This window comes from Pagrus major, chromosome 11 (assembly GCF_040436345.1).
Source record: "Pagrus major chromosome 11, Pma_NU_1.0".
Lineage (NCBI taxonomy): Eukaryota > Metazoa > Chordata > Actinopteri > Spariformes > Sparidae > Pagrus > Pagrus major.
This window is the reverse complement of record NC_133225.1, coordinates 35442960-35469988: the sequence shown is the minus strand read 5'-3', so window position 1 is coordinate 35469988 and position 27029 is coordinate 35442960. Positions and strand designations below refer to the sequence as shown.

At 40.9% G+C, this 27029-nt stretch overlaps 1 protein-coding gene and 1 long non-coding RNA gene across 2 annotated transcripts; both read right to left on the bottom strand.

The window, feature by feature from the left end:
* Window positions 1–1675: 1675 nt before the first annotated feature.
* LOC141004386 (lysine-specific demethylase 4A-like) lies at window positions 1676–25178 on the bottom strand. The gene is made up of 22 exons (XM_073475842.1): window positions 25071–25178; window positions 23681–23848; window positions 21010–21185; window positions 20772–20886; window positions 20376–20569; window positions 18465–18514; window positions 16893–16996; window positions 16622–16759; window positions 14533–14762; window positions 13438–13604; window positions 12433–12833; window positions 11809–11908; window positions 11482–11666; window positions 11091–11295; window positions 10724–10800; window positions 10539–10594; window positions 9879–9987; window positions 8125–8313; window positions 7854–8024; window positions 5423–5542; window positions 2068–2160; window positions 1676–1916 (listed from the first exon to the last, which is right to left on the bottom strand). The coding sequence occupies exons 2-22, from the start codon at window positions 23819–23821 to the stop codon at window positions 1776–1778; spliced, it is 3162 nt and encodes a 1053-aa protein (XP_073331943.1). The 5' UTR covers window positions 23822–23848; window positions 25071–25178; the 3' UTR covers window positions 1676–1775.
* LOC141004387 (uncharacterized) lies at window positions 3938–4998 on the bottom strand. The gene is made up of 2 exons (XR_012179811.1): window positions 4876–4998; window positions 3938–4261 (listed from the first exon to the last, which is right to left on the bottom strand). It is a non-coding gene; the product is annotated as an uncharacterized lncRNA (long non-coding RNA).
* Window positions 25179–27029: the final 1851 nt, after the last annotated feature.

Below are 27029 nucleotides of genomic sequence, written 5' to 3'. Positions count from 1 at the left end.
GACAGCTAAAGCTAATCAATGAAATTAACAACAAGTTCTGTACAGAGTTAGGATCCTGCATTATTTTGTAATGTAGTGGCCCTCTTCAGAATATGGAGCATGGCAGGTATCAGGGGCAACGCTGTTTCATCATGAAAGAAAACTATTCAACATGAACCTTTTCATTTTCCAAAAAACAATGCCAAAAATTATCTTCAACAATGTGAAGCATGCTGCCTTTATGTTTCATATTAACTAAACACAAACTGATTAATAAAACTGGTCAAAAGAACTTAAACATGTTCATTTTAGCTGAGAACATTTTCCACTAAATAGTGTCGTGCAGGAATGAGTCCTAAAGCCCAGAAATCAGTTAGCATTTTACACTTTGTGATTCCCTCATCTCGAAGTCTATAGGTTTTTTAATTGGTTTTCGGTTAGATAAGGTCTGTGATTTTAAATAAAAAGAAAATAAGAGATTTTCACGTTTTGGTCTCTGACATAAAATACATCAGTAAATACCCCATGTTTGAATTAAAAAGTGTTACGTGTGTTAAAAATGGTTAGCGGTTGCAAATAAGTGTCTAAATGAGACTACAGAGGTTGTCGGGGACATTAAACGTCATCACAGCGAACACAGAAACTCATCTACTCTCTAGTCCATCTTTACAGGCCCACTTTAGTTACAAACTATTCTAACTCTGACTTTACAACTTGTACATTGATCAGTTTATAGAAAACCTGTATAGTAATTGTGTAGTAAGACACTTAGTGGTGGTGATGTCGTCTGTTTATAGCCCAACATTAGCTTTTTACTGCTAGAGATAGAGATTACGTTTCAAACATCACAAAGTGGTGTTCATCTGTGAAGATTATCTTGATGAACAAAACATGTAAGTATCATCAACTTGTGTTTGACACACAGATTATTTTCCGCAATATTCTAAAATCCGATTCAAAAATCTCATAGGCTTTTTGAGGAGGGAACTAAGGCGATGCTAACTTCAGGGTTAGCTACAAAAATACTTCATCCCTGCAGTTTTCTTTTTCTGACATTGTGTGGGCAAAACTATTTGTCTAAAGTTTGACAAAATGACAGATTAACTGATAAAGCCAATTTTGTTAGTTGAAGTCCCAAATATTTTTGATTATTCCAGGACACAATTTAAATCAGACACGCAACTCAATAATTAAAGAGTAGAGTGAGGAGGAGAGTTGTGAAGAGTAGAGAGGACAGGAACTAAAGGAACAGTAGCAATAAGACTGTTAATTACAAAGATATAATTAAGCCATTTTAGGGCTTTACATATTCTAAATGAGGGTAAAAATGAATCTAAACTTTGACCTTTGATATCTGTCACACTCTGTATCATAGGCACTGATGGCAGCATATCCTTTAAACCTAGGTAAACACTCAAGTTCATTGAAATGTTTCGCAAAGAGCAATACATGTAACATTGCTGTACTTTAACTCCAGCCATGTCTTTTTTAAAAAGACCTTTCTATCAGAATGACATCTTAGTGAACAAAAGCCTTTTTTATATTGCTTCCTATAGTTCAGTACTGTCAGGGCTGGACATCAGCCTACTGCGCTGTGTGTAGAGTCCTGTGGAAAAAGTCAAATAAAACACTGATGTTTCCTTGATCACAGATAGATGAACAAGAAGTAAAAAAACAGTCCAAAGTGGGTCCTGAAGGAAGTCATCTGGAGCTACACTCAGTGGCTAGCTGCTAGGTTAAGGTACAGTGAGCACAGTTCAGTCAGTGCTGCTGGTGTGTAGGTGAGAAAATGAGGGTTACTCCATGATGGCTCTGTAAATCACAGGCTCGATGTAGTCCCCTCTGTAACGTGAGTTGATCACTCTCTGTCTCTTTGACTCCTGGATGATCTCTCTTTCTTCAAAGATCCCATCAAATCTCATGTCGGACGCTTTTGACTTCAGAGACAAACACAAGGCTGCACGTCAACACTGCCACATGTTTTCTTTCACTGGTTTTACAAACTCTGACTTCCGACTCATTCTTTGACACTTTCCTACACCTAATAAGTTCATTTAACAATGTGTGTGGGGTTTGGGTGGCACTCACCAGTCTGGATTTGACTCTCTTGGGGAGCTCCTCATCCAATGTGTAGACATCATCTCTCTTGGCTGTTAGCTGCGATCCATCCTCGAACTCCACCTGCATTCCAGAAATACAGTCAGGACACAAATACAGTTCAACAGTTTGACAGCTTAATGTTACGTGTGCCTCTGTTGTGTGTTCTGCTCTCCCTCTCTCTCTCTCCCCGATATTCATTCCCCCCCCTCCTCCCTCTCTACCTGAGCACACCGGAGTGTGATCGGTGATTGGCTGGAGTGGGGGAGGTGATAAGAGGGCAGAGGGTGCAGGGACAGGTGAGCTTGGACACACACATGAGCAGCAGCACACCTGGTGAGGATTTGTTTTGTCCTCTTGCTTCTCCTCTTTGAAAAGGTTGGTTTCTCAGCCTCCACGCACACTTCGGTGCTGGGGCTTCGTGATTTTGGTTTATATTGCTAGTTTGGGCTGGAGGTTACCGGTAGTCCTGTTATGGGTTTTCTTTGTTTAGGATTAGTTTCTCCACATAGTTAGGTTAGGGGGAGACGCGGGGAACGACGGCCCACTGCGTGGCTGGTCCAGCGTCAAACCCCCTTTTTGTTCCTTTTGGCCGGCACCTTCAGCCCCCTTTTGTTTGTTATTCAATTGACTGATTTAATAGAGCCTTTTGAATGAAATCTGAACCTTGTGAGTGGTGTCCGTTGTATGTTGCTTCCTCCAACCCCTTTTTTGAGCACTACAGATGGAGGCTGTAACACAACAACCATTCACACCTGGGCTCACCTAGCCCTAGCAACCCACATGAAGGCTGGCTGGGTCAATGACCCACAAGTGGCCCTAACGACTCTGAAACTCAGAGCTCACACGTGTCCTTAATGACTGTAAGGACACTCCCACACAGAGTTTAAAAGCCTGCAACTCCCCTCCAGTTAGTTAGAACTGAAGAAGCCTCTTGGATGAGACGTGAAATGTCTTCAAGAAACTGAAACACGTCCAGTTGCCTAGGATACAGCACTTAATATTACCATGACCTGAATGACTGAGAACCTTCATCAACATTCCAATGTAAACATGCCCATTCATTCAATTGTTGTATAGGGTGTCACCATGAGATGGCGCTTCCCTCACAAAAAACATTCACAGGATAAATACCCTTTTAAACCTAAACCTTATTCCTCTACTCCATTATGTCTTAGAGGCAAATATTACACTTTTATTTCACATTTATTTCAAAGCTTTAGTTAGTTTATTCTAAGTGCTATATTGTAGGCAGCTAGACTTGTTTCAGTTTGTTGGAGACACATCTCATCCAAGAGGCTTCTTCAGTTCTAACTAGTACCTAATTAAATTAAATATGAAACAAATGTTAAGAACTATATTAGACCACATTGTACCACACTGAATCACACAGAATGGTCCTGTATTAACATTTTACAAAATACATTTTAATGTTGCTTCTTGCTGTCCAGACTTCCTAAAATCCATGTGGATACAATTTGGACATGCTAAAAACAGATTTGGGCTGGCAGTCTTAACAGTCATTCAGAACGTATTTCAGCACTAAAAACAGGCAGACCAGAGGACTCCTGAGACCTGCTTACAATGCATGATAAAGCACCTTGTACTTCCTGTATGAAGTTTTAGTTCACAAGGACTACATGCCAAGTCTGTGTGCAAGGCTGGATGCAACTCTGGATTAGGGATCGACCGATATGGGTTTTTTAGGGCCGATGCCGATACCGATTTTTTTTAATTTTTTTTATCACCCTTAGCCGATGGCCGATTATGGACTGCCGATTTTCTTGGGCCGATTTTTGGGGCCGATACTGCTTTTGCTCCCTCAATTTACATAAAAAAAATGACACAATGATAACAGGTCTCAAGTTTAAACAAACATTTATTGAACAGTAAAATTTTAAGCTTAAGCTGTAACATAAATAAAACAACAACTACTGTACACAGTAGGATTCAACAGCTTTGTTCAACTTTACACCACACATACTTTCAAATGAAAAAAAGTGTTTGGTGCTTTTAATTATTCAAGTAATGTCTATGAAATAACACATATTTGAAGTATTTTTAGCTTTTCCTTTTTCAGCCCCCATGCTCACCAATTGCTCACAGAATTGCATATGACACACCTAGCCTTCCGTGAAGTGGGCTCACTAAAATGTTGCCACACCGGGTTCTTGCGTTCAGCCATCTGTATGAAGAATAAATAAAAACACAAATTAGTATCAATCAGTATCAATATTTTTGGCATCATCTTACATTCATATCACCCATATCATCACCTTTTCATCAATATCTACAACACAGCCTTGATGATGCATTGCTTGCTGATAAGACAGGTATAATTAATTTTTTCTGCACAAAATAAAGTGATCATGTCTTAGGCTACTATGCTGTCAGGTTTGGCAACACCAGAACATAAATCAGCAGGAAAATATGTGTGATGTCAGAAGCACATTAAGCAACAAATTGTTCAAGTTTAAGTTTTAAACGGCATTATCATCTTTAAAAGGAATAAATATTCAAGCATGTACAAAACATTTCTCTCATAGTTTCAGTTAAATCTCTCATCGATGTGATGGCTGCTCCTCCCCAGTGAGACACGCACTCCCCCCTCCACACACAAACACACAAACACACACACACACACACGACACGCATCTCAGCCCGGCGTTCGCTGATTTAAACTCCTACAAACACCATGGAACTGAATTGACAACTTTGACATTACTACTAATATTACTTCATTACTAATATTTCAACTAAGTTTAACAGTTAGAGGCTAATTGAAAGTTTAAAACTTACCGTTGTTCTGAAGCAGCCTCCTGGGCAATGCCGCTTTCACCACTCTTCCAGTGGGGGAGGGGTAACGCGTCTGCATGTGCTGCAGGGTCTTCCGGCAACACAGAGCTGCCCGTGGATGCCTGTCTGTAAATCATGCCGCGGAAAAAAACATTGGCGAACCCACGCGCGAATCGGCCGATACGCGTAAAAAACGCAAATATCGGCCCGATATATCGGCCGGCCGATGTTTCGGTCGATCCTTACTCTGGATGGATATACATGCCACGTTCAGAGAGGCCACAGCCCAAACAGCGGGCTCGGTCCAAAAACAATACAAAGGGACATCTGGCAAAACTGGGGCAAGGTGGTGGATTACTCCATTACACAGACGCCGTATTTTTACTGGTTACCTCATGATCATCCAGATGAAAGATAAAATAATTGCCACTGTTAGAACTTGTTGGTTAGTGTATTCTTAAGGATATGAATTGTTAGCCTATTGTACTATTAATCGCAGTATTTCAAACTTTGTTACATGACACAAACAAACAAAACAAACATATCTTACCAGGTACATGTGGACGGCATGCGCTGCCACAAATTTGGCCCCGTACACCAGGCCGTCCGTCCATCGCACCTGAACCACTTCACCCTGGGGTGGGGGTCCAAGCTGAGCACAGTCTCGACTCTGACGGGCATAACACACATTGCAGAGTTGTAAATCGAACTGTATATACTATTCTGTACTGAATAAATTGTGAAGTGTATTGTGTTGAAATACATAGAAACATTCACAGAGACACAACTTCTCTTGTGCTTGCAGAAGGAAAACAAAAATATAAATATTAATGCTTCTTATGCTTGAGACAAATTTGAAACACTTTTGGAGAAATGCAGCCCGACGTCACGTTGCGGTGGCCAATCATATAAGCTGGCGATCAGAAGCCAGCAGGAGCAGAATGGGTCAATAGTGGGGCATGTTATTTAGCATGGATAAATGCTACAGAGAGAACACAACATTTATTTTAATAAATTCATTTTGATAATCTCGGAGTTCAAAGAGATGAACGACATATCAAAATTAAAAATACTCCTGGGAGAAGGAGACAGGGCATACCTTGCTGCCCAATATGTGTCAACATGCCACAACCTGAGGGACAGTGAATGACCGACACACACACACACACACACACACACACACACACACACACACACACACCCCCACACACACAGAGTATATACTGTATATATGATTTATATAAATCAATCTTGGTGTTGTGTTTGTGTTGTTATTTGTTGTGTTATGTCCGAATGTTTGGACAAGTTGTGTTTTGATGCTTTGGCAACATTGTTGTAAAACTTTCATGCCAATAAAGCCCCTTTGAATTGAATTGCATTGAATTGAATTGAACACGATGGACATTTCTCTGTGAAGCATGATGTCTCACTTGTGATCACTCTATTTGGTCTGTTCCCTATTTTAAAACACACAGTAAAGATCTGCCTCACATCCTGATTGATTGCAATTATTTTTAATCTGTCAATGTGGACAAATGATCACAGTTAGGACCAGGATGCTAGGAGCATAAGAACATAGCAGCTTTGCCTATCGGCAAATTGATCGGAGGATTGGTTAATGTTCACAGCATGTCACATCCTCAGTGGTGATAATTCGTACATGCCAAATTATAGTCTAAAGTTGTGGTACAAAAGTGAAATAGATGTGTAAATGAAATATATAACATCCAGTCATGGCAAAAACCAAAATTAAAAAATAAGGACTGACTGAAGAAGAGGTCTGGTTCCCTCTACCACCTACGTAAATTAAAGCCACTATATGAGAATTTAGGGTATTACCAATATGAATGAAAGATCTGTCATTAAATTAACCAGACTATATGATATGAGGGGTAATCACGAAAGGAAAACTCAATATTTTTAGGAGCTCTAACAGCTTGGCTGTTATCATTGTGCCTTGTGATTTTGTGTGTGTGTCATCATGGCAAAATGTGGTCCTGGAGATATCTTTTGTAGTGGGAACTACCACAGAAGCAGATTGGAGATTTTGTCAGCACGATAACCTCACAACCATGCAAGATGCAATAACAAAACTTTACAGGTGTGTAGTTGAGACCAAAATGAAGGCAGAGTTCAAAGATTAATGTGGTCTGGGCAAGAGCGCCGGAAGTAGGGGGCAAGGGAAGGGGCCATTGGCCCCCCACTTTACGCCCCTGGCACATATTCGCTTTGATGTAGTCACAAAATGTTACGGGTGTGTAGTTGTACTTACAGGCCCCTTGCTCAGACCACGCCAATTATCAACTTCATTTTGATCTCAACTACACACACCTGTAACATTTTGTTATTGCATCATGCACGGCTGTGAGGTTATCACGCTAACATTTACCTCCACCTGGAAAAGTACTGAAAACTGCTTCTGTGGTAGTTTCTACTACAGTAGGTGTCTCCAGCATAGGGCTAGGTAAAATGTCTTGTCATTTGATACCAAATTTCAGTAGCTAAGGAGTTAATCTCATCAGCATAAGGGAACCAATAGCATTCAGTATGCTTGTTGTGCCAAGATCTAATAGTGTTGGTGATTGGCTGTCTCAGGGCATACTGGAAAAAAAATAAAATAAACACTAGGTTACGTCCAGGGACTCAGAGAGCTCACCATGTGTATGTGTAATGTAGTCTTTCGTCATTTCATAAAATTAGTATCAAAACAGTATTGTTCAGGAACCGGTATCCAAGTCAAGGCATTGGTACCGGTGGCGAAAATGATAGAGCCCTATCCAGGACCACATTTTGCCATGATGACACACTACAGTTTCACAGAGTGAAAAAAACATTACCAGGCCATGCTGTCCAGGCTGGTAATAATGCAGTAATGTCTACTGAGTATTAATGGATCATCACGTCACAGCTGGTGTGATTGCAGCGCAAGATGGTCTCAAGTTTTCTTTCCAATGACAAGATTGTGATGAACTGAGTCCTACCACAATGTCTTCAGGGAAGAGATTATCGCTGAAGGAGCCATCATCAAAGTTGACTTCATAGAATGTCTCTTTAGACAGCTGCACCACATCACACTGGTAGTAGCGGCCATTCTTGTGCTTGCATATCACCTTCTGTCCAACAGTCAGCTCATGCATGGCTGCTTTATTGCGCTGTCAGAAGAGAATGAGATATCACACAAGTGTAAATACTGCATCTGCAGTTCAGTTAGTCCTTAAAGAAGAGGTGACAAGATCCTCAGCTGCTCCTTACCTCAATCTGAGTGGGGCCTTTGTGCCGACAGCAGGTAACATGAACTACAAATGGCCATTCATCTGGCTGCATGAGTACTCCAGCAGCCTGGGCACATGTGGGGTGGTAGGCAGTGGGACACCGACCATGAGAGCACTGCACACAGCAGCCAGATGCCTTTTTCATCCGCTTCTTACAGTAGTAACATTTCTGTTAGAGATTAAAACAAAGAAGCCAGGGCTCAATAAAGTGCAGTGGATTTGAACTCAATGAAGGTGAAGCTAACACACGAGGACCAACATTAGTTTGAAAGCAGCTGACAAGTTTTCTGCTAGATCAATTGGCCTTTAAGACATACAGATGGCTGGATATTCCAGTTTCCAATCCGTCATTGTAGCTGGGAGGGCTACACTGCTGAGAGGACCAAAGCTGGAGGTTTAAACACACTGTGTGTGTGAATGCTCCTGTCGTTTATTTACCTAAGTAGCAGAGGCATATTTCGATGTATTAATAATGTACTGGTTCTGTACTTCACTGTGTTTGTTCACCAAAGTCTGCTAGTGTTGCAGTCCTGCTCTCCTTTATGACAGCCTATGGTGCCAGCATCATATTTGTATATGCAAGTAAAAAAAAAGGTGAAAATAAGAAGTTTGGAAATTATAAAGTTGTACAGTACAAATGATTCTTAGTACTGAAAACTGAATCTGCAAAATACACCGATTCCCTCCTTCCTATTGATAAACGTGTAAAACAACCTCTCATATTTACATTTTTTAAATGACATCTAAACATCAATGTGGCAGGTCATATTAGCTGTTAGTCAATTTCTCTTTCCACTTGAAGTTTGTTTGAATATGGGGAAAAGTTAATATTTAAACTGTAATGACCTTTTTGAATTTGAAATGTACAGTCAACAGTTTAAGTGCAAAGGACCGTTTTAATTAGTTTGCAATGTGATCCAGCAGAGAGCACTCTAAAATTAACTGTCCGCTTGAACTATTGCATGCCTGATTGGCCTACCAGTAAACTTTGCTCGTATTGTCATGTTGTTTGCTGTAAAAATGGAGGACAGCGAGCAAAGCCGTCCCAAGTTAACAATCGCAACACCAAAGCATCTGAGAAGCAATGTGTGGAAGGATTTTGGGTTCTACACCCTAGAGGGCAAAGTAACCAACAAAGACAAGACTTTTTGTTGATTCAAAAAAGTGAAAAAGATGACTAGCCGGTTACCTGGAGAAAGCATGGGAAATGATAAAAAAAAAGCTTTTTATCAACATAAACTGTAGATTTGTCTTTTCACTGTACAATTCATTTTACATTTGCCAATTGATATATGTCTGTTTTTTTTTTCTTTTTTCCCTGCAAGAAATTGGTGATACAGCATTTTGTAATTTTATTTATTTTATGTATGAATTTATTTTTGTTGATATTTTTAAAACCGGAAGATGACATATGTTCTGTAATCCCGTGTGGGATGGGACAGATATTGGCATGAAATAACAATATCAACTAACTAACTACCTACCTAACTACATACTAAATCAACATAAAGGTAAATAGGGATGAAAAATAATATTTCTGTTCAAAAGAGAGGGACCCAACTCCGTGGAAATTAACATTATCTTAAGTCTATTGTGTAAACTACCAGAGTACAGATTATTACTTCCTCTCAGAATTATTTATTCATGTTGGTTGACCTTAGCCATTATTTGAGCACCAGCTTTCAATCAAGAATAGGAGTCATCCATAAAAGCCTGACTGTTATTGGAACTCACCAGTTTAAATCTCTGCAAAGGGATTCCACTTAAATCCACAGGACTTCTTTCAGTGATGTTGACAAAGCGTGCCTCTAGCACAGCCACTGCACACAGCACATGTACCCACCTAAAACAAACACACACACACACACACACACACACACACTTAGTGTTGCTGATATTATTTATCTTTGGTACTGTTTTATATGGTTTATGGAACTACATGGGCCTCATTCCTTTTCTTTTTTTAGAAAAGGCCACATTCACCTTTGAAAATACTCAACCAGGTTTTTCAACCTGACTGTTGATAGATTGTGACACTGACAGCTTGTTAAATTGACAGCTGATTCCTGTGTGTGTGAAGCTCAGCCCCACCCTTGTGCACTGACAGAGCAGAGGAGAGGACGGCAGAGAGAGCCTGTAAGGATCATAATTTACACTATAGCCAAGTATACAGTCAGTAACATATCATAATGTGCATCCCTACATGCAGTAATAGTCAATTTGTTAGACCAGGACTGATTCTGATTTAGAACTCCACGTTGGCTGTTAAGGTGTTTGAGCATCAAAACAATTGAGCATCTTAGCACTATAAACCAGTTTGTTTTGAATTCGTAGATGTTATCCTAATCCTAATAGATGTCCTTCCCTGTTTCTAATGACACTGTAACAACTTACTTGTTGTTGTTAGCTTTCTGTAAGGCTCCGCCTCTCAGTGAACACAAACAGCAATTCTGCAAAAAAAAACACGTCATCAAGCATTTATCCAGACATACAATTGAGAGCAAAATCTTACAGTGATAGTGTCTATCAAGGCTGAGTAAAACCATGTTGAGTAAATTCAGCCTGGAGAGGTCACTGACCTCAGTCATGGCGTTGGCCTTACAGCGTGCACATTTCCACTCCTTGCTCACACTGCCTGCATCAACACCGTAACAGCCTGGGAAATACAAACACAAAGACTCAGTCTGACACACTGGTACAGTGCTTATCATGAAGCTCTGTCAGCATGTGCTGCCACCCATAGACAGTGTTTAGTCAGTGTAGGTTTCAGTGGCTGGATTATGCCAAAGTCATTAAATGTTGTCGTTTAATTCTATAATAACAAATTTCTGTGCTAACGACATATGAGACGAGAGGAAGGTTGACAGGGTTTGTGTAAAAAAATGCTTCAGTCATGTACACACAGGTTGTGTGACATATTCTGAGTTCAAGAGTGTATGTACTGACTGGTGTGAACCCGGACGCTGCACTGAGAGCAGCTGATGAGCAGGCTGGTTCCATCTTCCTCTAGATGAGGTGTGAGGGGCTGCTCCTCACACTCAGAGTCCTCCTCTGTGGTGGTGGTAAAACACATCTCCGGGATCAGAGGTTTGGTCCGCATCCGCCCACCGGCCACCAGGACAGGACCATCTATGCTTTTCGCACTTTCAGTCTGACAGCAGCCACAGCACACAGAAACATGGAGTTTAGTAATGTCCTATTCTGAAATTCAGTTTCAAACTGACTTTTTTCCCTCCATGACACCTGCTGGTCTCCGTAGTGCATGGTCTATATGCTGTATAGCTCTATAGATGACTTGTAATAACTAGTGAGTGGAGTGTGTTCTGGTGCAGATTACCTGCTGGTATGTGTGGAACAGCATACAGATAGAGCAGTACGGAGGTTTGGAGCACATGCGCTGGTTGTATTCCCTCTCTTTCTTCAGGTTGGGAGGTCTGCTCTGCCACAGGTGAGCAAGAGGTTTAGCCCAACTTTCCCCTTCCAGACCACCCTCCTCTACTGGGGGGGTCTCCTGTAGAGCCTCTGAAGCATAGAAAAGCACATGAGCAAAGTTAACAAACACATTCACATGAAATAACAACTAGAAGGAGGATATTAAAGTTCTAAAGCATTTGAGTCAATATTAAGTATGATGTTGAGGCATCCCTCTTATGTTGTTGCAGACCTTCATCACTTATGCCATCATTTATGAGTGGATGGTGGCCTGGCAGCTGCCCTAGATCACTCTCTGGTTCTCTGTTTCCAGCCAGCTCTTCTGCCACCTGCTGGAGGGACACATATTTCATTTTTGTATGCTTAACAACTTGCACCAAACTTGGTATAATCCATCACAGTGAACACTGATCATCTTTATTTTGTCTTTAAGTGGGATTTATGTAATGTCTAAATGTTAAAAAAAAAAAAAACTCTTGTGGTGTTCTGTCATTTGAGTTAAGAGTTGGCTGGTAAGAGGCATGCAATAAATGCAACAAACCATTCTACATTCATTTGTTTCATATCATATGTTTGCTGATTTTTTTCCTTTTCTGGGTTTGATGGCTCATCAATGTAATGCTCCTAACTGACATCTGACCATCTTTGAAAGCAAAACCAAACCAAAACTCAAATCTCAAGCCTTTACACTATTGGTAACATTTTTCCCAACCATTGGTTCAGCATGCTTTATAAAATCGACATGTAAATTGCACTCAATTACCACTGAGTGTCTGAAACATGCAAAAAGTATTTTTATGGTATATTAAAATGTGGCGAACACTTTCAAATGGGTGTTACATCTGTTTGCACTCACTGCTTTGCTAACATGTCTGTTGTCTTTCTCCATCTCATTGTCACTGCCCTCACTCTTCTTCTCCTCCTTGGTCGGGCTTTCTCCCTCTCCGTAGTCTCCTTTGGCATAGCTGTGAACATGCAGGACGTCTGCAGGGCTCAGCGTCCTTTGGAACAGTTTGTGTGCCGGGCTGCAACTGCTGCTCAGCTGAGGCTCCTCATTGCTGCCTGCCTCCTCAAAGCATGGAGCCACCACCTGGCTCTCAATAGACTCAGGAGGACACACATCTCCAGTTGACACGCCGTTCTTCACTTTTTTTAAAGGGCTTCGTCTGCTTTTCTTAGTGCTGACTTTAGACTGAGATTTTGTCTGCAGCTTGGTGTCTTTCTCCTTCTTAGGCTCCGGCTTGACTTTCACTGTGTCTGCAAGAACAATTCAGCATCGATATACGTTATTGCAACTACTGACACTACCAGTACAGGAGGTTGGCTCACCATGTGACTCTCTAGTTTGTTACATCATATGAAACTGTGGAATTCACTTAACAGACTCATTAGGTTGACATGTTGGTGTGAGACAGTAATTCTAAAAGGGACACTTTTATCCATAGAGATGGCTTTGGCTATTAAGATACAGTGGTCTGTTTGGTTTGAATGCTTGCAATCCAGTACCTGGTAACCATTTCTCATGACCAATGACATAAAGGCAAGTTCAGTTTTAAGTGTATATGAAGAGCCTTCAAATTGGCATTGCTACTGGTTAACTTCACCGATAATGAGACAGAGGGCAGAGCAAGCATGAAACACAAGGTTGATGTTCAGAGTGACTCATTGTGGTGTTACTTATGTCTTAGTTACCTGTTCTTGAGTGTATACTTGTAAGACTGATTAAAAAAAAAAAATATCACACCAAAACAGGATTTATTTCAAGAAAAAAAAAATCCACCTAGGAACTGAGATTCCTAGGTTTAAACCTCAGTTTATTGTTTTACTACATTTTGGAACTCTAACGAAAGCTGTGCAGTACCTTTATCTGGCTTGACAGGGACCTTAGTTGGAGACTCCTTGCGTGACAGCTTAGCCCTCTTTGGCTCCACCTCTTCAGTCTCCTTCATGGTCATCTCAGGTTTGATGTCTTCAGAGGCTTCAAGAGCTTCAAGCTGACGCTTTGTCCCAGTCTGAGGCTTTGGACTACTGCATGATGGGAGACATCAGTAGAGACATGTGTGACAGGACTCAAAGGGGAACACCATTTCTCATAGACTAGTGAGAGCAAAGCAACAATTCTGAGTGAAGTACAGTTGTGTGAATGAATCTTTAAACACGAAATCTTCAACTGACTTAAGTGACTATACTGAGTCACCATTGTCCCTGATCAGTAGCTTTTAGCAGTGCAGCTCCTCATTGGTTACAGAGAGCACCATTGTCAGCTCTGCCATGATTCACACCACATTACTTTAAACTGCTTCGAATGTTTCAGCGGTTTGAACAGTGATACGTTCATTAAGGCTACATTCATCAAATCAGGCGGTGCGCCCCCGCTGCTCAGTTTGCTGAAAGGTAAACTGCTAAGTTCCTATGCTCCTAGCATGCTGGTCCTACCTGTGATCATTTGTCCACATTGACAGATTCAAAATAATTGCAATCAATCAGGACGTGAGGCAGATCATACCTGTGTGTTTTAAAATGGGGAACTGACCAAATGGAGTGATCACAAGTGAGAAGTCATGCTACACAGAAATGTTCGTTGTGGTCCCCCTGTAGCATTTTTATTAACCATGCTAAATAACATGCCCCGCTACTGACCTGTTCTGCTCTGCTGGCCACTGATCGCCAGCTTATGTGATTGGCCACCGCAACATGACATCGGCTGTGTTTCTCCAAAAGTTGAGTAAGTTTAATTTTTTCACCACAGCCAGCTGGGTTTTATTTTACAGAACCCCCTGCAGCCAGCACCACAGCAACCAAAACTGACTACCCTCATTAAAATGAATGGGAAGATCTGGGTTTTCTTAAAGTCTTAAAAGAGTCTTAAAAGGAGAACTGAACAAAACAATTTGAATCAGCATTTCCTACAATCCCGATAACCGGTGAATGACATAAAAGATGTGTAATTGCAGACCTTTTGTCCTCCGGGATAGGAGTGGTGGGCTTCTCAGATTTAGATTCACTTGGACTCTCTGAAGACTTGGTCTTGTCTTCTTTCAGAAACTCAGCAGACTCTGGTGTGGGTTTGGAGTGGTCGATTGGAGTGTTGTCTTTGCCTGCTTTCCACAGCTTGTAGCGATCAGGCTGAAACTTCCGTACAAACACATCCATAGAGATCTTCACCATGTCCTGACGGCAAGAACACTGGGAGGAAAACAAAGATCTAGGTTTACACCACGGCAGCCGTAGCAATACAAAACAATGCTTTGAGAACAGCTGCATTCACTGTTGCGTTTGAGTGAAAGTACTCTCACTTGTAGTTGAAGTTGCTCCTGACCTTTCCAAATCAACCATGAGGTCAAACATTTCACTAGCAATGTCAACAGTTATAGGCAGATTTTGTTAGAGAAAATTACTGAGCACACTCATGCAACCCAAAGGTTGAACCATGCTAATGACCTCTGCAAACCTCAAAATGAACTGGACATTTTTTGCCTTGGCCACATTATACAACTTTCAAAGCTGTCAGATCACTGTACTGTTCACGCTATACAACTTTCTGACTTGTAATATGAACCGTTGTTGTGCTTGAACAGCATTAGCGGGTCACACGTGTGAGTCTGACACAGGAATGACTCGGTCCAGTTGTTTGTGTGCCGATTTAAAGCAAAGAAAAAAAAACAAGGAAGACATAAAAAAGAATATGTGTGAGAGAATGGATTAAGGTAACCGGCAGCAGGGATTATTTTTACACTGAAAACTTGACAATGCCTGCTCATATTGTGGTTCAGCAGCTGCTTGTGTGGATGTATTCTGATAGAAACTATAAGGAACTGCAGTACCCACTTTGCTTGAGTAGTTGAATGGTTTTAGAGAACTCAGCAGAGGAGGGAGGGAAAAATGTGTCTGCTCTTATTGGCTGTAGCTTGTTTCTGGCTCCCTGACCTGTCTGTAACTCAACCACATATTAAGCCAGCTAGATATCCAGCAAATGTGGGCAACATGTCATTGAGCTGTCCCCGAGCTCCTGGATTGTGTCTTTGGATCGCATGCCGATCTGCCTCTGAGCTGGGGTTTTTTGTCGGCTACCTCCAACAACCATCAGTGATGGCAGGATCGGGGCTAAACTCTTGTAGTGTGAACTTGGCATCTGCCTCACTGCTGGCAAGGCCTTAATAACAGAGTAACAACTAGTATGTTCCATCCAACACTTACTTACATATTGGAGGGTTTAATGAACACTGGATCTTCACTTTGGTTCGGTTAAAAAAATCTGGTTTGACTGCATGTTTGCCCATGCAGGATGCATTAAATTAAGGCTGAGTACCAAGAAGTGGCCCACACTGGCTTAAAGAGGCGGATCACTGTATCTCAGTTTCAGTCATTTCTGTCCACTCTAAGGCTTCAGGTAAAACTACAGACCATCTTGCGACATGATCACATCAGTCGAAATGCGAAATCGATGTGTATGATGCAATAGAACACATGACATGAGAGGAGTGAGTTTGCTGAAACAGGTGAACTGTGCCTAACCATCCTCACATGGTCAACTTTTGACCAGTACTGACAATGTGTTTTGCTGAAATATTTCCATGTTTGATAAAAGGAAGGAACAACATTAAGTATGGAACACATGACTTGAGAGAAGATGTTTAATGTCAATACTAACAAAGGTTAAAAAGTTGACCATATGAGGATGGTTAGGCACAGTTCACCTGTCTTGTCTCATGTCATGTGTTCCACTACACCATTTGGCATCAAATTGGCATTGTGGCCAGTGTGATCCCATCATAAGATGGAGTTTTGGAATTAATTCAATGGATAAACTACTAGTACATCCATCTGCTGATTTATGGGACTATCAGTAAGTCAGTGTGGACATAAAACAAACCACAACTACCATGCATCGATAGTCTTTTTGCTTTGGTCCAGGCCAAATGATTGGTCAACAGATGTAAAAGTAACTGAATCTTGAATTGGTGATTATTGCTTTGTGCTTGTGAGCTATCATCACAACAATTCCTGCATCCATTCACAGCTGTTTAAATGATGTTTCTGTGTACCAGTGTTGCCTGTTTGCCATAATCAATCCATCGCTGGGTGGCAAAGTTGGTCGACTCAGCACAGTTAAATCCATGGTTGAAACCAGCATGATAGCCAAATGGGAATGTTAAAATGAACTGCCCAGCCTCCTGTGTGACCTGAAAATCACAAGAATCATAAGAGATAATATACCATAGTGCACCTGTTAGTTTAGTTATTTTCAATTCTACAGCTTTATTCTTAAACCTAGAGCAGTGTCATGGGGTCAAAACAGAGTAACTGAAAGGTCACCTTTTCAAATGGTATGCCATATTTCTTTAAGATTGAGGGTGAAATTAAAGTCATCTTGTGGCGCAGGAAGGCTTCACAACTCTGAGCGTTCCCTGGAAAGAAACCTGTAAATACAGAAAACATCAATGGCATCAGTGAAACCTGAAAGTCAAAAGTTTACATCCACTTATAAAGAACATGTATATCATGGCAGTCTCTAGTTCCAATGATTTATACAGCTCTCATTGTTCTGTGATGGAACAAGTGGAACACAAACTACTTTGTCACAAAAAATATTAATTCATTCAAGTTTGGTTAAATAATGAATTTATTATAGGTCTTCTGAGAATGTGACCAAATCTGATCAAACAAAAATAAACATACAGTAATTCTAATATTTGGTTAAATGTCTCTTGGCCATTTTCACCTCAGTCAGGTGCTTTTGACAGCCATCCACAAGCTTCTGGTTGTCCTCTGGCTGAATTTTTAACTGCCCCTCCCTGTGTGTGTGTGTGTGTGTTTGGGATCATTGTCCTGTTGGAACACCCAACTGCACCCAAGACCCAATCTTCTGTCTGATGATTTTAGGTTTGCCGCGTCTGGATCAAGGGCTTGTTTCTAACACGGCAGCCGCTCAGCTCATGTTGATGTAAAACACACCTGACTGTGGACACTGACACCTGTCTTCCAGCAGCTTCTAATTGATTGCAGACTTGCTTTTTGGTGGTTTTTGGTTGACTCTTGACCATCCTGACCAGTTTTCTCTCAGCAGCAGGTGACAGTTTGTGTTTTCTTCCTGATCGTGGCAGTGACACAGCTGTGCCATGCACTTTATACTTATAAGCAGTTGTTTGTACAGTTGATCTTGGGACCTGTAACTGCCTTGGAATGGCTCCAAGTGACTTTACTGACTTGTTCAAATCAATAATGCACTCTTTCAGATCAATGCTGAGCTCTTAAGACTTTCCCATTGTAGTGTTTGTGGCTGAGTCTAATGGCTGTATCAAAGAAGCCCTGTTAAAATGGGCCCAGAAAAGTCACCAGCTGTTATCAATCAGAATCACTCAGAAGAAGTTAAAAGGCCATGCTACAAAGAAAATGTGATTCACACAACTTCTTCTGATCACCAAAATTGATCCTTAAAATTGTTGTATGTATATTTTTGATCCGGCAGATTTGGTCACATTTTCAGAAGACCTATAATAAATTCTTTAAACCTCATGAACATTTTTTGAGGAAAAGTAGTTTGTGTTGCACTTGTTCCATCGCAGGAAAATGAGAGCTGTAGAAATCATTGGAACTGAAGACTGCCATGATATACATGTTCTTTACAAGTGGATTTTAACTGTAACTACAGTTGTGGTCTCTGAGGTACTTTCCATACAGTATAGAGATTCACTGTAAATAGTTTTGACTTTGACTTTGAGTTTTGAAATCACTGAGCATGAGAAGCTGAAGTGACTTGTGCCACCCAACGAACAAAGATTTGAGCAGCAACAGTGTGAATTATCGATTTCAAGGGGGAGTATAGACAAATGTGATATGTGCCCGTTGTAACACATTAAAATCCATCTTTGGATTTGGATCACATACCTTTGGCAAGTCGTTCCAGTCTTTTCCCATGCTCTGGTGGGACAACATACCTGCAGAGCAACATTAGTACAAATATATCAAATAGAGTAATGGCAGTAAAACAGGGCAATACAATTCCTACTAAAATTTGAATCACGATTGTTCTCCCTGAGAAATGAAATCACGATTCTCTCACATGATTCTTATTTTTTCAACAAAAACATTAATTGCACTTTTAGACATGATGACATAACATATAGCCATGGTCAAAAGTGTACATCCACTTGTAAAGAACATGTATATCATGGCAGTCCTCAGTTCCAATGATTGATCGCTTCATGAATGTTTTTGTGACAAAGTAGTTTGCGTTCTAGAATCACAGAAAAATGAGAGCTGTAGAAATCATTTGACTGAAGACTGCCATGATATACATGTTCTTTACAAGTGGATGTAAACTTTTCACCACAACCGTATATCAAAGTGCCTGACTGTGAACTTGAAGGATATGGTGATGCACTGTATCACAGTGCTGTCAATCTTCCTCCGCAATCCCATTCCAATTTCACTCCTTAGTATTATTAGCGGGTCCACGTGTGAGTCTGACACAGGAATGACTTGGTCCAGTTGTTTGTGTGCCGATTTAAAGCAAAGGAAAAAAAACAAGGAAGACATAAATAAGGATATGTGTGAGAGGATGGATTAAGGTAACCGGCAGCAGGGATTATTTTTCATGAAGTGATCAATCATTGGAACTGAGGACTTATGATTTAATATCTGCATTATACTGAAATGTTTAATTCAAATTTCAACTACACTATATACAGACGCTGTGTCAGGTTATGAGAGAGATGAGAGAGATGATCGCACAGATGTATGAATTGATATGAGATCGGGATTTTTTTAAAGTAGTACGGCTTGTTTCACTTTTATCATACCATGGTCTAGGTGAATACTCGATGCTGATTTGTAGGAGGGTATCAATTCGATTCTGATGTATGGACACGTAGTGTAATATGACCATATAACCATAAATAAGTAGTTAGTGGTTAATGACAACAGGTAACAAGTACTGAGATGTTAAAGAATCTAATCAAAATGTGAATGAATCATAAATGAATGGTTAAAACATGTATTGCTCTGCACTAGTTGATTGAACATGCACCTATTGATTGAACTGACGATTAAACTACTGAATTGTGTTACCTTAAAGTGCTAATGCTATGTGTAGCATTAATTTCTGAGGACGTACAGGACCAACACTCCAAACGGACGCAGCATACTGGAGCAAGACTTCAACGTCACCACCACTGAACATCATACTACACTATAGTTGTATAGTATGCTAAACCGACAACCTCTGTAGTCTCATTCAGACACTTGTTAGAATCTGCCGTTTTTAACACACAGAAGAGCTTTATAACAAAATTGTGGGACATTTAAACAGTGCTTTTTGTCAGAAAAAGTAGATTTTTGAGTCTTTTTGAGTTTTAACTAAATACTGACGCTTTGGGTTTGTAGGATGGGTCAATGCGTCAATGTTTGACGAGTTAGGAATGAGACTCAAAAATCAACTTTTCTCACAATTAGGACCTTTAATGATGTATTTAAGTCGCAGAACAAAATGTGAAAAAAGAACACACTGATAGAGACATGGGAACCGAAAGTGAAAATTGCTAACTTATTTCAGGGTTTTTTGACTTACTCCTGCGGTGCTCTATAAAAGGGAACAGAAGTATATTTTCTCATTATCTCTCAAAATCAGTATATAAACAATATATATAACTAGGGCATGTGAGATGTTGTATTTCGCACGCCTGCAGAAGGAGGATAGGATTGCTTACAGGTTTACTGTATTTTTACATTTAGGTTATGAAGCAGAGACAATTAGTGACGTGTGCGTCCAGCAGTGTGAGGGTGTGTCACTGACTGTACCATGACTTTGGCTCTCCAAAGTGCAGGTAGTTGATGCTGTACAGATCCATGTCCTCTGTGTGCCACGCGAAGGCACTCTTCCACATGCCAAAGTAGAGGTACGGTGTGTTGACTCCTTTGATCTTGATCCCGCTCTCGCTCTCCACAGTGTCCAGAATGGTGTTTAGATGGCCAATATTCCATTCAGTCACATCCTACAAAGGACGGATTCAGCAGAGGCCGTAAATGGCAATGACTCTGTTGTAAAAGTGCAACATGTGACTTTTGACTGATCAGGAACAAAATAAATTACTAGAGATGGATGAGTGTGTGAGCATGAAATGGAAAGGTCTGCTTGAACACAATGAAGAGATGTAAGTTCCAGTTGGTGACACTAACCAACCTATTGCTACTCACTGGATCATAGAGCGTTCCACTGACATCAGCCCCATAAAGGGGTGGGTTGAAGGTCAGGTTCTTCCAAAACTTCCTCTCCAGCTCGTCAAAATCCACATATCGGGGACTGCAGAACCTACAGTCAGAAATGTTTGAGGTATACAGGAAAAACAATTTGAAGTCCAAGGAATGACCTTGTCTGGTAATACCAGGCTGTTAATTGATCAACTCTAGTTTGTAATCTACTATGTAAACTGACTTGTCCATGTTGGAGGTCTTGCGGAACTCATGGACGGTCATTGGCTTCTTCTGAATGTTGTACTGTGTGAACAGTCCTGACTGCCCGGTCACTACCTGCTGAATGGGAGCAGGAATAACCAAGTCGTCAATGTCATCATATGTCTGCCGAGGTTTCCAGCCTTTAGGCGGAATAACCTGCAACAGAAGAACAGAACAGAAATGGAATGAGAGAGAAACCCGGAGCAGCATGTGGTGAGTGTGACATGACTATGATGGAATTAATAGTGCGAAAATGACCATTATGCTAACGCCTTACTAATACATGAAGACAAAAGGTTTCATTTAGGCTTGGGCAGGTTTCTGGTGATACCTGTCTGGTCCAGTGTATGATCTTGAACCGGTCTAATTTTGCGCAATGGATATTTGTCAGGTGTAGGGTTGCAGTGGTGTGCCGGTGTTAAGGGATAACACAGTAAGAAAACATACTGTATACATTTGTTTATCTAGTGTACTGAATTCTTCTGTATCAGTGTTATTACAAATATGTCTATTTCAAGTTTATATCAAGTTTCTTGTCGGTCAGGACAGAAAATTTTGTGAAATTATAATGAAGCGTTTGTTCAACCAAAAAAACCCCTCTGTTCTCCTTCCATTAAGGCTCATTGTAACTGACAATAATAATGGCAAATTTGTTTTGTAATACTATATAACATGAAACTGTGATTATTTTCTGAGATGGTTATCACAGCGTGAAAATCTCATACCGGTGCAGCACGAGTCAGGTGTAGGTGAAGCAAGCTGCCAGCATGAAACTAGTTAGCAGGAGCCCCAGGATAGCAGATTAGCTCAGTAACACGGAGTGCTGCTTCTCAATGTTTCATGTGATGTAATAGAGTAGTGCAAATAGTGCCCAATGTTGCATTACGCTGGTAATACAGACTCAACACTTCCTGTATCCATTTCAAAGCCATCTTGTGTTTCAGTGGTCAGAGACCTATCATTTCTTTAAGCTGCTACGAGCCTCATTTTCGCTAACTTCCTGTCCGTTTTGTAGTTGGCAATCCCCTCCCTCCTCTCTACATCACCACTTTTGCACGACTCCTTTCTTTGCCTCTTCCTTTTCCTCAAGTGTTTTTCTTCACTTGGCCTGTTTGGAGGAGGAGTGCAATTCCAGGAGCCCAGGGATTGGTAGCTTTCCCTGATCCACCACTGCCGATGTAGGTAAGAAAACAGGATGATCCCGCTCCCTGCGTGTTCATCAAGCAGACAGGCCCACCTCTTTATGGAGTTCTCTGTCCTGTTTAAATAAAGTGGGTAGGGATACCAGGAAATGTCTTTTCTCTTTTAATGCATGCGCAGGGGGAGGAGAGACGTGAGTGACCAAACACTCTATAACAGTGATTACTGTTGGAATATAGAGCTATTTAACACTTATTTTAATAAGTAAAAAACACTTATAGCAGCTTTAACAAGGCTCTTATTGTGAGCAGGCTCACAGACAACAGTTAAGAAGAGAGAGAGGCGTGTATGTGTGAACACTTGTCAGTTGTGCTGTGTTACAGTGATGGCAGATGATGTGGTCTGCAGCAGAGCAAAACAATTTATCGTGTAGGTTGAGCGATAGAGACAAAACTCACTTTTGAGTTGAAGAGCTCAGTAACACCTTTTTAATTTCATTATCACCAATTTAACAACTTGAGCTAGGTGGCACATGAGCCAACTCCTGGAGACACACAGACAGTGGAACACAGCCAATTTACTAACATTTAGCATTAAAAAAAAACTATGAAAATAACTTGAATTCAATGAAAACTATGAATGCAAGCACTTTCAATGACCCATGTCTATTGATTTCTTTTTTCAAGAACTTTCAAGGGCATGATTTCTTTTCTCTCAAATTCACAAATTTCTAAGTATTTCAAGGAACCGTGGAACCCAAAGTTCCATTGACTGGTTGTATTAAAATGCAAAAAAAACAAAACACAATGTGTCTGCGCCCTGATGGACTGAGGTGCTGCTACACTCTCATTTATGGTTTCTCATTATGTTCCACTTGGAAGCAGCTGAGTCAAGTGCAACACCTAGTGATAGAATTCAGTATTACTGTTTACCCCGAGTTCCATTCACTAATAATTTATTTCTAATTGCAACTTTGCTATTGTCACTGTAACTCATGTTCGTCAAGTTTTACTGATCGGAAAGAAAAGGAAAAGAAGATACGAGTGGAATTAGATACTGTACTAATGGAATTAGCACTGTAGAAATGTGCATTATGCCATAGTACAGGATTATGCCCTGATGCAGTGAGTCAACGTGAAAAGAAAATCTTCTTTGGAAGGCTTTTACTGTGAAGCAGCCATAGGAAGTGTTGCATTTACATGAACACTATACTATGATTACAAAGAAATGTTTGCTTCTCTGTTTCTTTGGCAGGGCTTGGGTTCAGGTAATGGATTGGGCTAATTGTATTTACAGCTTGAGTCCATTTCTATACTACTTGTCCTGTTCACTATGAACCACTAAATAATAACTACTGAGCCAAATAGCATGGCTAATAATGAAGTCCTATTTTATTATGAAACAGTAGATCATCCCAACCACAAACAGTATAAACTATACCACACATAGTACATTAAAGAAGAAATAATCAGGCAACACATTGTATCACAATCACAACAGACCCTTCTTACTTTTGCCATTCCAGCTTTGTGCGCTCCTTGTGACTCCATATAGGCTATGTAGCGGCTGAAGTCCTTAAACTCCTCTTTGGACGGGGTGAACGTCATCATTCTGGAGCCCACACTTTGGGCTGGGGATGTGTCTGTGGTCATCTTGGGATTGTTACTTTGACCTCAACTCTGAGTCATGGAGAAAGTAGACATGATGATGATAAAAACATACTGGTCACATGCAGGTCACATGTCTGACAGTTATGTATTTGACAGTGTCTGCATTAGTTCTGTGCCATCAAAGGTCAAATCAAAGGTTGATTTCTCTACTTTAACTCCATCCAGATCACACTAACTCCAAAACCACTGCAGTATTTTTAGAAAAATCAAACCTGGACTAGGTGAAGCGAGGCCATTTACTGTAAAAGCTTTTTCACATTAATGGAAACTTTATTCTTTAGAAGTGCAAAAGGGCAACATTAACACCTTTCTCCACCTTGACCACATGAGACCAGGTCCAAATCAAAAACCACTATACTCTAACCAGTCAAACCTGAACTTGGATAGCAAGCTGACTTCAGAGAAGAGAAGCCAAGATATTTACACCGAATTTATATGGAAGACAATTTAAAACCCAGTTTCAGATTTGAGAAACCTTTTCCAATATCGCAAAAAGAGAAAAACTTTAGAAGATAAAGTTAATACTGATGTCATATTACAGAAATGGCCAGTCCTTTTTTTAGTTACCAATAGACTACTCGCTCTGCTGCTAAAGACTTGAGAGAACTCATAAACCTCCCACCTGACCACATTAACTATGAGATGTGCATGAGTCTTTTCGAGTACAGTTAACCAACCGACGAGATGTTCACTTTTTGCTAACAGGCAACATTTACCCTAAACTACGGCATTACGGACAAAACCCTGGAGCGTTGGACTCCATCGTGTGACCGTGATTGGACACAATCCTGATTTATTCTGATCCTCCGTCTGTGATTGGGTGAATCCCACGCCTGTCACACACCGTGGCCCATTGACAGCGCTGCTCCTCGGAAAAATATTTAGCCAGTCCGCTAGCTAACATGCTAACTACAAATAGCTTGCTCTGTATTTCGGGAATGAAAAGTGTAGTCAACATAAAACCAAAGCACTGTCATATTCAGAAGTAAACAACAAGCAACAAACATCTACAAATAATGTGAGTGGGCCTGTCTAACCTCATGAGGATGTATCCGCTAACGCGGAGTGTGTAGCGGACTGAGAGATCTGACAGCTGCCTCCGCGCTCAGCTAACGTTTACCAACTAGCAAACATGGCTTGTTGCTGACCGTCAGTTTCTTGTGCACAAACTTAGAGTTACTCCTATTTTCCGGGAAACAAATTCATTCTATAGTAGCACACGTTAACTTACACAAGCAGTAAGGTTGGCGAGTTGTTATTTTCTCAGATCACAGGTAGTAGAGTAGAAATACAGACATGCTCAGTCCGGTTAGAAAAGACAGTCCTCCATTATTCCAGTGACGCATGCCCAGTGTGTGTTTGTTTACATGGAGCTCAGCGGGAGGGGCTTCCGTAGTCTCCCAACCAATCAGAACACCTTCTTTACCAGCCCATGTCGACACTGATATTAGGCTCGTTCGAGATGAACTGCGCCTCGCCTGGAAGGTGGACGAGACCAGGCGGCAGCAGCAGGGGGCGGTGACAAAAAGCTGCAGTCCAGTCGGACAGTTTCCAGCCGCCGTCAAAGAAAATACAGGAAGTCACTAGGGGTGGGCGATACTGCAAATTTTGGTATCGATCCGATACCAAGTAATTACAGGGCCAGTATTGCCAATACCAATACCGATACCGATACTTTTTACTTAAAAAATCTGCATGTAGCCTAAATAGAAATACTAATGTTCCTTCAACAGATACACAAAAGTGTTATTATATTCTGCCATATTCATATTTCAGGTTTGAGGTAGGCTATATATCTTAATATCAAATCAAATCAAATCAAATCAATCTTTATTTATATGGCACTTTTCATGCAGTTTTGCAGCACAAAGTGCCTCACAGAGGTTAAAAACAAACAAACAGAGCAAGACAACATCATAAAAACCCCAAGCCTCCCACACCCATAAACATACACACAGATACACAGTTACATACACACTCACGTACATACATAGACATACTGACATACATACACCCCCACACACACAAACATACACACACCCACAGACATACACTAGTTATTGCTAAGGAGACATGGCTCGGCACAAAGATCAGAGGTGAGGAACAGCTACCTTTGGGGGCCGTGCACACCGAGAGGAATCAAGGTCCATGACTGCAGGGGCGCCACCAAAAGGACCGCCCCAGCCCAGGTAGACAGGAGGCTCCACACCAAGGCGTAAAGCTCTCCCGCCACTCCGGCCAGGGCCGTCCTCGGGACAGCACCCCCAACGGTGGACCAGAAGCAACTCCCGGTGTGGTAGGCCCCCAGGAGGAAACACTGGAGAATCGAGGGGCTAAAACAGTAAAATAAGATAAAAGGTATAGAAGCTAAAACTGAGGGAATAGAACAATATAATGTATAAAATAGACCATAAATAACGACTAAAACATTGAAATAAAACATTGAGATAAAACAAGTAAGTAATAAAACAGGATTGGCTTAACTAAGAATTAATATAAAATAGAATAATAATAATAAAAAATAAATAAATAAATAATAAAAAATGTCGGTAATTAGAAAGAGTTAAATGAGCTCAATTAAATGCCTGATTAAAAAGATGGGTCTTGAGTCTCTTTTTAAAAACATCAACATTCTCTGCGGCCCTGAGGTTCTCCGGGAGGCTGTTCCACAATCGGGGGCCATAATAACTGAATGCCGCCTCCCCGTGTGTTCTAGTTCTAACTTGTGGTATCGTTAAAAGGCCAGCACCGGAGGACCTCAGGGTCCGCGAGGGTTGATAGGGTAAAAGTAATGCAGATAGATAAGAAGACCCAAGACCGTTAAGACACTTAAAAACAAGTAAAAGAACCTTAAAATTAATCCTGAAGCGCACAGGGAGCCAATGCAGCGATTTTAAAACAGGCGTAATATGCTCCCGCCCTCTGGTCTTCGTCAGCACTCGTGCAGCTGAGTTTTGTAATAATTGTAAGTTATGCAAACTCTTTTTGGGAAGACCAGAGAGCAGGGCATTACAATAATCTAAACGACAAGAGATAAAAGCATGCATCAGCACCTCCGTGCTGGCCTGGGAGAGAAACGGGCGGACTCTGGCTATATTTTTAAGATGGTAAAAACCTATCTTTGTTATGCTTTTGATGTGTGGAATAAAAGTGAGGTCAGAGTCAAAAATCACGCCCAGATTTTTTACTG